This window comes from Protopterus annectens, chromosome 4.part1 (assembly GCF_019279795.1).
Source record: "Protopterus annectens isolate FY-2018-M chromosome 4.part1, PAN1.0, whole genome shotgun sequence".
Lineage (NCBI taxonomy): Eukaryota > Metazoa > Chordata > Ceratodontiformes > Protopteridae > Protopterus > Protopterus annectens.
The window spans coordinates 603,209,469-603,221,674 of record NC_056734.1 but is presented as its reverse complement, the minus strand read 5'-3'; the positions used below and the strand labels follow the sequence as shown (position 1 = coordinate 603,221,674).

Sequence of the window (12,206 nt, the reverse complement as noted above, 5' to 3'; positions counted from 1 at the left end):
TAAACCTTTCATCGTGGCTGATCTGTGTAGAGATATTTAAGTTTTGAGAGTACTTGCATATTTATTTGGTGGCACTGTGTGGGCCACTCCTAATGGCCTTGCTCTTGGTCAAACTACAATTTTTATTAGTATTAATATTCAACAGTAAGATTGGACACCCTTTGTTAAGGGCCCTAAAGTAGCTGATAAGGAGTGACTGGTGGCAGTCCTAACTGCCTTATAGTCTGTGCAGAAGGGGGCATAGCTAGTAAAACTTTGCCAGCCTTTCCCGGGTGTGTAAATCAAACCTTAAAGATTGTGCATGTCAGGTACTTGGGCAGGGACACAAAGCATTGGTTGGACAGAGAGGGAGCTGGTGGTCTTGGCTTGGTCACTTAGCTGAGATCTCATCTCTACAGCTGTGCCAGTGGAACGTCTTACTGGGGATCTGGAGAAAGAGTGAGAAACTAGCTCCGGACTGACTGTGGTCTCTGTGTGCTCTTAAGGAAAACTGCACTTGATGCAGAGAGCTGCATCTGGAAATACTGTGTGTAACAGTTATCCTCCCAGGGAACGCCCCCCCCAGGTGCCAGTGGTGAGGACTGAGGCTCCTTGAATGGTCCAGTGGAAGGTAGTCACAGATGTGTGCATCCTCAGTTGTTCCACTATCCCCTATATAATATAGCCTCAGACTCATTCCCAGTACTGCAAAAACACTTCTGGACTTCATGAATACTCTGTGACACCAAGTCAAATATTTCTGAGGGATCTAAGATCAGAGCAGAGAATATTTTATTATTTATTATAATGAGGTTGACAATATTCAATAGTTTTCTGGATCCATGGATGGCTTGCTCTTGTGTAATGGGATAAGCGTTGCAGTTCTCAATTCTCTAGGCATGAAGCCTGTTTGGAGGCTATAAGTGAACAGTGCTTCTAGAGGCCCTGAAAGATCATGTTTCATGTTATTAAGGAGGCATCCTGGGATTTTAACTGATCCAGTCAATGCATTGTTTTTTGCTTTGGAGAGTGTATTGAGGTTCTGTTCCATGCTGAGGGATCTATGGCTTGAAGTATTTCTGGAGAGATTTCTTGGGAAGAAAGCATCCTTAGTAGCATTTTCAGTTAGTTTGTTTTATGGTAACACAGGCAACTGACTCGCATAAATATTGATCATGATACAGAAAAGAAAAACACAGGCTAGCCAGTCTGTCGTTTTTTTATTGCACAAGTTAGCTGACCTTCTAATCCAAAAATGTATACCCCCCACAGTCTTGGAGCACATAACAATGGCCTTATACCCTTCCCATGCATTCTTAACTTTAATCAGTTTCTGTTCCTACTACCTCTTTCAGAAGACTGTTCCAATAATTCACAGCTCCTAACACTTCCTCAAATCCATTATCGGAATGAGGTTCTGGTTAATGTCATCTGGAATGGCTTCTATACCACATTCGACATTTAAAGAATGTGCAAAATTTCATCTTCCATCACAAGTTTAGCATTTACTGTACTTATGCATAAGCAGACAAACAGTACAAGACTAACAAATCTATTACAACTTATACAGAAGCTCTGCATAGTCTCTGCTCTCTAGCACAGTTAATACAAATGGAAAGCAGCACATAGTAGGGAAGGGCACAATTTACAATGACAATAACCTCCACACAGACTTAGGACAGCAAGGACTGGCAAACTGTGTGAAATATGGAAGCTGTAAATATGATGCTGAACTGTTGAGAAAAATGGTTATGGTGTACAGAAAAGGTATTAAATTAATTTCAATGATGTGATGTGAGATATTCTTTCCTTAAGAGTGTTGTGCTTTGCAGCTATCTGACAAGTTAGAGGTAAAGAAAACCACAATGTACTACAAAGGGGACTGAGTGAAGACATCATCTTGCCCTCATGGTAGAAGCACTGTCGGTTACTTGCTTCAGGGTCTGGAGTTAGCAACACTGTAAAATACTGATCTAACCTGTAACGATGTATCTAATTAGTTTGGTACAGCCCACATCATAACACAGTTTTCAAAACTGAATGCAAGATGCAAGAGTTTATCTTAATAGTACAGTCCAGGAAAACATATTATAAAGCTGCCATGCTTATATATTTTTATTGAAGTTGCTCCTTTTACCATAATTATTCCACACACCATTATTTTAGCTACTTGCTCACAAAGACTTGCAACAGTTTTTTTTTTTCCCCTAGCTGCTGTGAACTCTTTCCCATGAAAGGGAGATAATCCTAATTACACAACAGTGTCACCATGGCAGCACTCCTTATATAGAAACACAGACAGTAATGATAAACATACAGATCAAAGCAGTTGCAACAACTTGACCTTTGTGTCCAGGGTGTTGCCCTTAAATAACCTTCTTCACTTCTCCTCTGACGTGCATTCAGAGGCAGTAGTGCCACTGGAAGTTGCCTGTAGGAACAGCAGCACGTCTATTAAAAGTACATGCTTCAAGTGCTATGATATAAGCACTGCACCATGGCTTTGGCCAGACTTAATGATTTTTTTCATAAATTCAGACCTGATAATATGGACACACATTGCTAAAAAAAAATCCTTATCATTAAATATAGGGTCTAGTACACAAAGACTTTCTACTGTGAAAAATTAGAAATAAATCCTCTTTCTCGCCCTCTTCTATGACTTTCAAAGATTAGTGCTATGATTTTTAATGGTCACATGTCGAGAGGTATGAAACAGTAATAATCCCTTTGTCTTCCTGGTTCGCCCATTCTTGACATGGCCATTGCACATATGCTTACTTTTACTGTTCTAATGGCTAAGTGCACCGATCTAGCAGGACCATTCCAATCACAACCCGTGGTAGCACTTAAAGAATGCTCCAGACAGCATAAAAAGAATTCAGCTCTACTAAACAACTGACATGGGGTGTACAGTGCTAACCTATGCTATTATGGAACAGACAGATGGAATCTGTTTAATGTGTCGTCCCAAAGAGAGCACTTCAAGAACAGGGATACCCTCTCATGCTGCACTGTACTGTCTGCAATGGAATACGAACAAAAGTTCCTGATGTGGAATTGAACTCTCAGCCTTCTCATTCTGCCGCGCTACAGATGCTGTCAGATCTTAACTACAGGTGATGTGACTACTACCATACTTACGGAAAGCATTTCAGACCCCCCCCCCCTTTCCTTAATTACCAGAAGAGAACAGATTTTTTTTTTAAATTTTGAAGAAAGCGAGTAATGGGTCTGGGCATTTTTATTTATGTGTGTGTGTGTGTGTGTGTGTGTGTGTGTGTGTGTGTGTGAGACTTCTCCCATCATCACCCTTACTTACCAAAGTATTTATGATACTTACTTGCCATTCAATCTGCTGTGACTGAAATCCTTCATGGTAGTGTTTGTAGGTTTCCTGTATTTGTTTTTCCAGTTCATCCTAACTAGGATATCTTACAGATGAAGAAGGAATCTAGACTTCACGGAAAAAAAAAATCTACTTGAACATGGGGAGAACATGCAGAAGGCACCCCCAGCCAAGCCAGAGGACCTTTGGCTTCCTGGTGGACTATATCCATATCCTAGTGGAGGGTTGAAATCAAGTGTCTTAGGAATGTTATACCACTGGAGGAAAGCATATTCCCACATCTGGCAGAGTCTGGCAGCAAAATCAGAGAACGTTTGTGAGGAACTACAACAAGGAAAGTCGGTGAGGTGCTATGATCTGAGTTTTCTAGGGGTGTCTTAAAACATAATTTCAATCCATAAGAGTAAATCTTTACTTTATTGTCAACTTTTTTATAAATCAAAAGGTCTTATGTGCAATCTGTATGAAAATACCTTAACCTTGAAAATCTAGGGCACTGAAAACTGTTCTAAACCTCAACTTGGTACACATTAGACTTTCATAGAAAGAACATAAACTACACAAGGGAGGCAAATACCTTTACACTTCCCATTGCAGAGGACTGCACCCCTACACCCAAAGACTATAATCAATTCAGAGGTTGCTGCACACTGGGGGGAACTCCATTTAACACAGTAATGCATGACAGGGAAAATAAATACATACTGTAGTAATTTGTTGTTTGTAGTAATAACAACAGTCTCTGGATTCTGTGCTTACGTTTAAGGATTGTTTACAAGAAAAAACATAAGATTTTAAATTTAAAGGCAGCAACAGAAAAAGATGGTGATGTAGTGAGTAGCATTGTCACCTCACAGCTCAAGGTCCCCTGGCTTGGTTCTTGGCTTGGGGGGGGGGGTTACTGCATGTCCTCCCCATGTTCAAGTGGATCAATAGGTGGACTGGTGAATTTAAATTTGGACTGACTTCTCTAAATTGTGTGTGTGTGTGTGTGTGTGTGTGTGTGTGTGTGTGTGTGTGCGTGTGTGTGAGATAGAAACAAACAAAGTTCCCACACTCTAGTTCAGTTCCCTACTTGCCCTGTAATCTTTATGGATGACACTGGCTGTTCATAGAGTTGTACAGGTATGTAATGTCAATCAAGAGTAGTGGATGAGAAGGAACTGACAAAGACTCAAGTCAGAAAGGCACTGCTAGATTACTATAAATGCAGGCCCACAAAGTTCAGAATGTATGTAACAGTGTGCACATATAGCCTTTCCAAGGTTCACTTCAAGTGGTTTCTTTTCAGTCAACACAGTTTTTAAGATTCCTTCTGTACTTACTGGCTGCAGTCTTTTCTCTTCAATACACTTTATCATATATGTATAAGTAACTCCCTTCATTTCTTTGATACAGGACAATAGCTACTATCCCTTTTCCGGGTATCAGGAACACCTTCCATTTGCTTTCATCCTTCATACTTAGCTACCTGGAAAGCTTTCTGCAGACCCCTCTCTGAACTAAGAGGTCAGTAATCGGACTTCCTCATGAGGCAGTAGCCATGATAATGTCCTAATGGCCACTGTTCTCTATTAGTTGCTATTGAGAGTTGTCTCCTTCTGCTTTGCCTGCATCAGACATAGAAACTTTGCAATTCCCTTCCACGACACAACCCTCTAGCAAAGGCACTTCTAGCTGCTCTACAAACAGCAGACACAACACCACAATAAGAACTACACTTTCCAGGCTCAGTATTCGCCATATCACAGTACACACTTTCATACATACATATATGTGCACTTCCACAAAAAATTACATCCTCCACACCAGAAAACATTAATCACCTTCCCATTTCAGAAGACCATCCTATTATATGGAAACCTATGTGATTTTGCAAGAACCACAAGACTTGTCTATCACTTCGAACAAGTCTACTGCCACCCTGTGATTAGGTTAAAGGATGTGCCTGTCAACTTAGAGCCCAGTGGTCGAAAATCAAACAAAATGATCATCTAAACATTAAATAAAACCAATACAAAGGTTCACTGTATAAAAATAAAACTTTCTTGGTCAAGTATCATTACTTCAGAACTAACTGCAGACATATCTGAAAGGTGGGTGGTGGGAGGATTAATAAGAAGTACAGTTCATATTCACTCCTGAAAATCTTTAGATACGGAAAATACTAAAAAAATCAGTACCTTCTAATTTCAAAAAGACTTCAAAGTGAGTCCATGCAATGAGACTGATTCTTAAAGTCACTTAATGATTTCAGCTCAAAACTGATTCTACAACACCTGGGAAGTGACTTTTAACTGTTTATTTTCTACTTAAAATCCGATTTTTAAATCTGTTCTATTCTGTATGAACTTTCTGTACTTGAAACTGGTCTGGCATGTTATCTGCTGGTGAGAGAAGGAGCTACTGCTGTTATTTCTAGATGAAATTGCTACTGGTGACTGTGTGTGTGTGTGTGTGTGTGCGCGCGCGCGTGTGTGTGTGTGTGTGTGTGTGTGTGTGTGTGTGTGTGTGTGTGTGTGTGTGTGTGTGTGTGTGTTTATTTGCCCTGTGTACTATTAGTTGTTTGCTTAAACTAGGAGTATTTGCAGATATTGCTGCTTTAGTGTGACTGGGTGCAACTCAAACATATCTGAACCGAACTGTTGGATTTGACCTCTACACTGATTCCACAATACCTGGGAAGTGCTGTGCCTTGCACAGCTGGATTGCACGCTCCTGAGAATTATCTTCAGTAGCTGCAAAAGCACATTAACAGGTGGAGTTCATCTGGGTGGCACCCCTTCTTACTGGTATAACTCTCTGATTGCTTGCCCAGCAAACTGTGTGATGCATTCTTGTCACAGTTGTGTATAGCTGCATGCAGCTGCATACAGCTAAGTGTGGCTGCACACAGCTGTGAACTACCGCTCTGGACTAAAAACACAGCTCATAAATAAATCACTGTTGGAACCAGGGACATGCTCACTTTACACGGCATGACTGTACTGATATAAAACCCATTCCTAAACCCACCGTTAAGTTTCTGCTATTAACTAATACTGTACCTTCCATAACTAAATCACACATTACACTATTTGGTTCTAGCTCTCTGTCATCCCCTCCAAAGGAAAGTTTGCAGTCTTTAGAAGATTTTTTTTAAAAAAAGACAGCATGTACACACAAGTATAAATAAAAATAAAGCTCTCCAACTAACTGTGGTGTATGGACAAAGTCCAAGTACAGTGAAAAGGCATCAGAGTTATGCATAGTATTGTTATTCTATATGAATTTTTAAGGAAAACAGACCCAAATGTTTTGTATAACCATCATTACTTTATACAAAAAAAAAATATTCAAGTATCTGAACAATGTGAAGTCTTGCTGCAAGCGTGCCACAGGTGAACAATTTGATAAATTTGTTTCAGTAAAAAAAAATGTGACAAATTAATGGATCATTTTATTGTTAGACTCACCTTCATTAGAATGAAGACCACAAGTGTGACAAAAACATTAGCCTTTGGATGCTTCCAGGCATCTGAAATCCCAGTATAATCAAAGTCTTCAGCTATTCCTTGCTTGGCCCAGGTCTTGTTGTCAAAGAGGGTCACCAGTGTTTCCTTCTGTGTTAGCTATAGAGACAAAAACAGTGATAAGCAGCCACCATGGCATATGAAACCTAGACTTAAAGTACAATTTTTTTTGTTTTAATATACTGTGTGCAACAGTTATTTTACCTACTATTTCTTTACATTCTACTTAACAGTAACAAAGATCTACAAAAAAGAGACTTAATGATCAGATTTGCAGTTGACAACTGCATAAAGACATTGGGATCTTTAAATGACACAATACCAAGAACATTTCCTATGTCACTGGTATATATTTTCAGTGTTGACACAAATTACAATGGAATAACATTTCTCAGTTGAGGTTTGGGGGCAGTGAGTATACTCTGCTGCAAAACTCCCATTATTCTTATTAGCAATGCTGTCAGACATTATGAATAAAAGTTTTTAAAAGACAGAAAGTGGTCAGCAAAACAAGAAGTTAGTAGTCGAACATGCAAATATCCACACAACCGATCTAATAATGATTGATAACATGTCCACCAACTCAGAAATATTTTTATCACATTACATTTATGTCCCTGACAAAAAGATCAGCCTTGGGTTCTCAGTTCTCATACATTTAATAAGGTCAGTGGTACTATTCTTTGATTACCTCTTAGTCACTGAAATATGATTAATATGAACAATTATGTCAACATTAAATATGCTCAATTAGATTTCTTTTGTACTGAATTTTATCTGGACAGCATTATGAAGTAATTTTAAATGGGATCACACTGCAAACATGTACTATCACCACAGCTCATCATTTTTAAAGCTGACCTGACAAATGAGAAGTCCTGAAGAGACTAATTGTCTGTTTTAACAGAACAACTGTTAACAGGCTCTCTCTTCTGAGACAGAGCTTTTTTATCATTAAGCCCTTCCTAGTTGTAATTTGTGTTTGTTTTATGTTTTGATTTGCAGGCTTGTACTTCAAACATGCAGTTCCATCAGCCCAGCTTACCAGATTTATATGTATTACGGGTTGCAAGTGTTACTTTAATCTCATCATTTTGAGTTACACTCAGTATTATGTGTGCTTTGTTCATATTTGTACTGCATGAGAAAATGTAAACTACTGGCCATTTATCCATAAATAATTTCTATCCAGCTACTACGTCTGGGCAACTCTGTCTGTTCTTGGAGTGCCATGCACTAATTAAGGGCTGCCTTTTCTCAGGTTGTGAAAGGCAGGCATACAATCTACTGTATTCAGATATGCAGCATAGTTCAGACAGACAGCTAGTGATAACACTTCTACATTGGACAACACAGCATAAAATCAGGTCCTTAAGAGCATGTGTGTCCCCTTGTTCTACTTGAAAGCAAGAAAAGGACAAACTGTGTAGGATACACATTAGTCCTCTTGGCAATAGAAACTAGATTCAAACAACGAAGAAGCTGGGTGCCACAGGAACTGGCTAAAGTAACCAGATGAGTTGACTGTTGACTTGCTGCCTCATTCAAGATGGGCAATATGGGAGCTAGACGCAATACTGCTGTTCCAAAATGGAAGCTAAGAAAAAAAACAGGTGCTTTATTCCTAGGAGTACATTAAAGTTTTGTGCACGTGGCCTGTAGTGTGGTTTAGTATTGCTAACTCTGCAGACTCTGTAAGTATTAATACCAGCTTAGAAAAAAAATTAACAGGATTTGATAATAAACAGTGAAAAGGGGGCACACTAACTGCCAGCAACTGACCTCTGTAAAAAAATGTTCAGATAAAAAGCAAATGGACTGCACACAAAAAGAAGGTATTATATTTCCATTTTTGTTTTTTCAAAGAAATCGGACTGCCATCATTAAGTAACAGAACTACAACCCTTACCCTGGACATGTCATATTGAAAAGGTAATAAGAAATTACAGTGTACATAAAAAAGTAAATAAAGCACAATAAACTACTTTAAAACAAATTTCTATAAAATGCTTGACCAGACAAGGATATAAAATGTATAATAATATATTCTTCTCAGGGCTCAACAGGAAAGTGGACAACACGGTTCAAAGGATATTATTAGGCTACTAACCTGAGGGTCTTTACAAGCCTAGTCATTAAATCCCAATAATACTAAATGAGAGATGATGTCTATGCCAAAAGTTTTTCTAGCAAGGACTACCCATGTCCAGGAGAGAAGCCGGGGCAATCCCCGGCAGAAATGTACAGTTTCCCACCCAGTCGTCCAGGTTGCACTTAAACAGGGTCATGGAAGTGTTCTGTTTAATATGGATTTTAATGATCAAATAATCATTTAAGGATTTAGAGCTTGTCTATACCTTAATGATATAACCTTACCTGGTTTTCATGTCTCATACTGTGAGTTACTAAGTCAAAGCATTACTTTAGCTGAGACTAACACCTGATTTTTCTAAGCAAAAGATTAAGGAATCTAGTGGTCTTAATGGATACATTATCTTGTTTTATATATAAAAAATACTTCTTGGGCTAGTTAAGTAAACTTCTACACAAAGTCTTCTATTCCATTATCTCAAGTGGTTCCAGAAATTTAACTTCAACAGTCACTGTTTCTTATTTATAAACTTCTCTCAGATTTTCTGAGCATAAAATATTGTTGCCCAATATCATTAAATGGATTCATAATTACCCATCAAATGTTTTTGGTCCTACAGACAAGAGATTAAAAAAAAGAAAAATCACTGAAAGTCTGTTTCAGTGAACATCTCCTCCTCCCCTCCATATACACATACACCCTTTATCTTATGTACACCAACGCCATGGTCACACAACAGTGGAGAAAGGGGTAATACCTGACATTCACTAAAAGTAGCTTTGAGACCACCCTTTCATACCATTGTCTATCATTCATTTTAAATATCTGCAGGCTCCCTATTAATTAACTTTGCAATCCTGGTTGGATTAGTAATTGAAATTTTTAAAAGTGTTCTGCACCTTCAGTTTTCCCATTTCACGTCACGTATTCTTAATACTAAATAATCTGCTAACTGAAGATAACGCTACAGAAACCCTCATATGCACTTTAAAGAACATAAACACTCACCTACCCTTGATGCCTCAAAAGCATTTGATTGAGTATTTATATTCATTTCTCTTGATTACTTTTGAGTATTTAACATTCATATAATTAATTAGAATTATTTCATCTCTATATGCTAATTATTCACCTATTATCTTGGTTAAAGGTCATACAATAAAAAATTATTGGTATTCAAAAATGTGCATGCTGATTGGACACAATCAGTTTGCCAGTTATAAATCGAGCATATCAAAATAGAATAGTCTGTCTGTTTAAGCCCTCTGGAACAGCTGGCTTTCCACTGTAATATGGTCCTTATTGCCATCTAAAAGATATTTTAACAGACAGATTGTTAAATATTAGAAGAAAAACAGGGAGGCTCAGCAAAATTGTAAATAGGTGACAAGAACTGTTACCTACAGAACAACTGTAGAGGAAATGGGACAAGGACTGTAGAGGGCATGGAAACTTCACAAATGCAAACTACAAACCTGTGTGAGTTAAAAGAATAGGAAAAATTAATGTATTTTTAAATGAACATAAACATTATAAAATAAATAAGTAAAAACAATGGAGGGCTACAACCCACCAACGCAGAAACACAAGCCTTCCATATGTGATACTGTGGATGAGTCTGCAGCACAGAAATTCATGACAGATGCATTTTGCTCATACAAATCTGAATATGGACCCATGCACTGCAATGTATGTATACTGCACTGCTTTCTTTTTGTGCCAGATGATTGGCATTACCAGCACCTGAAGATGGCCACCCATGTTCTTTACTCTTGGTCAGTTAAAAGAAGAATATGTTATTTTTTTAAAAAATATATACTTTCTTAAACAAACTTGGATAGCGATCTATTACCTGACAGTCCTCTCCAACCATTTACCCCTCCCACCAAAGCTGTCCTATTGGTCCAGCCCATGCTCTACCATACCAGCCACTGGTACATACATTGGCAGTCACTACCCTGGAAGGGGACAAAGGAATTACATCAAGGGTTTTACACTGTGTAATCTTAATCTGAGCTGGCATGTAATGACACCCCCCCCCGAACCATTTAGCTAAGACCACTGTCTCCCAAGCTCTTGCACTGTCTCAAAAATATTTAGTGCATTCATTTTGGTTTGCATATTTCATTTTCTCAACAGACTTACAAAACAGTCTCCTGTTACACCAAAGTAATGCTTCTAATGACCCCCCCCCCCCAGTGAATCTGCACTGTACTCATATCACTAGCATCTATAACTGCCAACAAAATGTTTCTTTGACTTTGAGGAGTCACTGTCTTTTTTTGTCTCTTTCCAGGAATTGTACCTGACCAAAAGTTACCTAAATGTTGCAGTTATTAATCATTCTAATATGCTTCTCATGTAGGCCATATGATCACTGCTGCAGGGAACATATAACCAAATAAAGCACACCAGAGCAGAAGTTATTTCCTCCATAGTTAATGCTTACCGAGATAAACAGAAAAGAGCACCCCAGTCAGGAGGAGGACATACAAATGTAAGTAATCTGGTAGCTGTGTACAAAGCAAGAACCTTCATTAATCAGCTGCCTTCCTATACTTTAAGAAAATCCTCCGGAGCTTCATTTTCAAAAAAACAAAGCTACACATTTAATCTCAGTAAATGTCTGTACAGAGGTGCACATGATCCCCCTTATCCTATTCTGCATGGCTATTATTACAAAAACGTAGTGCTAAACATTTCAAAGGTCATTCTTATGACTGTCACCACATTACTACTAGAATAAGTTTCCTGACCTTTGAAGTACCATACTCACCCTCAATATATGTTTTCAATAGAAAATAACATGTACTGTGCAAGGCTGACATTCTTATTAGAAAGTCAGTCACACAGTGAGTCTGAAAAAATTAACAAATCATTAATATTTACAGATCATAATAAAACCGCTGCTGCATAAATGAAAGTGTTATACAATTCTTATGCTAAATGTTGTCAGCTTTGCTTGAAAACATAGCGCTATCCGTTTAAATATTAATGGGTTCTTTTTACATGTTTTTTTCCCCCTGATGTCCCTACTGACTTTCCTCTACTAAAATATCTGAAAGTATATAAAAAGTGTCTGACTTTATACTGGAAAAAATAAGTTCTGCTCAAAAAATAAAAGCTCCACATCTATGGCTAAAGAATTTGTAAAAGGGCCTACAATAATGGAAATAATCTTAAAACACAACTCGAAGAAGGAATAAATGATTGCCCCAAAACATTCAGCATCACGTTTACTTGTTTTTGTTTGTTTATATTACCTTCACCAGCT

The 12,206-nt window shown here is 38.1% G+C and overlaps 1 protein-coding gene across 1 annotated transcript in view; it reads right to left on the bottom strand.

Moving 5' to 3' along the window:
* The window catches only part of CLCN2 (chloride voltage-gated channel 2), a 2,181,634-nt gene that overhangs the window by 1,247,612 nt on the left and 921,816 nt on the right, over positions 1–12,206 (bottom strand). The window contains 1 exon segment of the mRNA XM_044070805.1: positions 6,784–6,939. Within this exon segment, the coding sequence (XP_043926740.1) occupies positions 6,784–6,939 (156 nt within the window).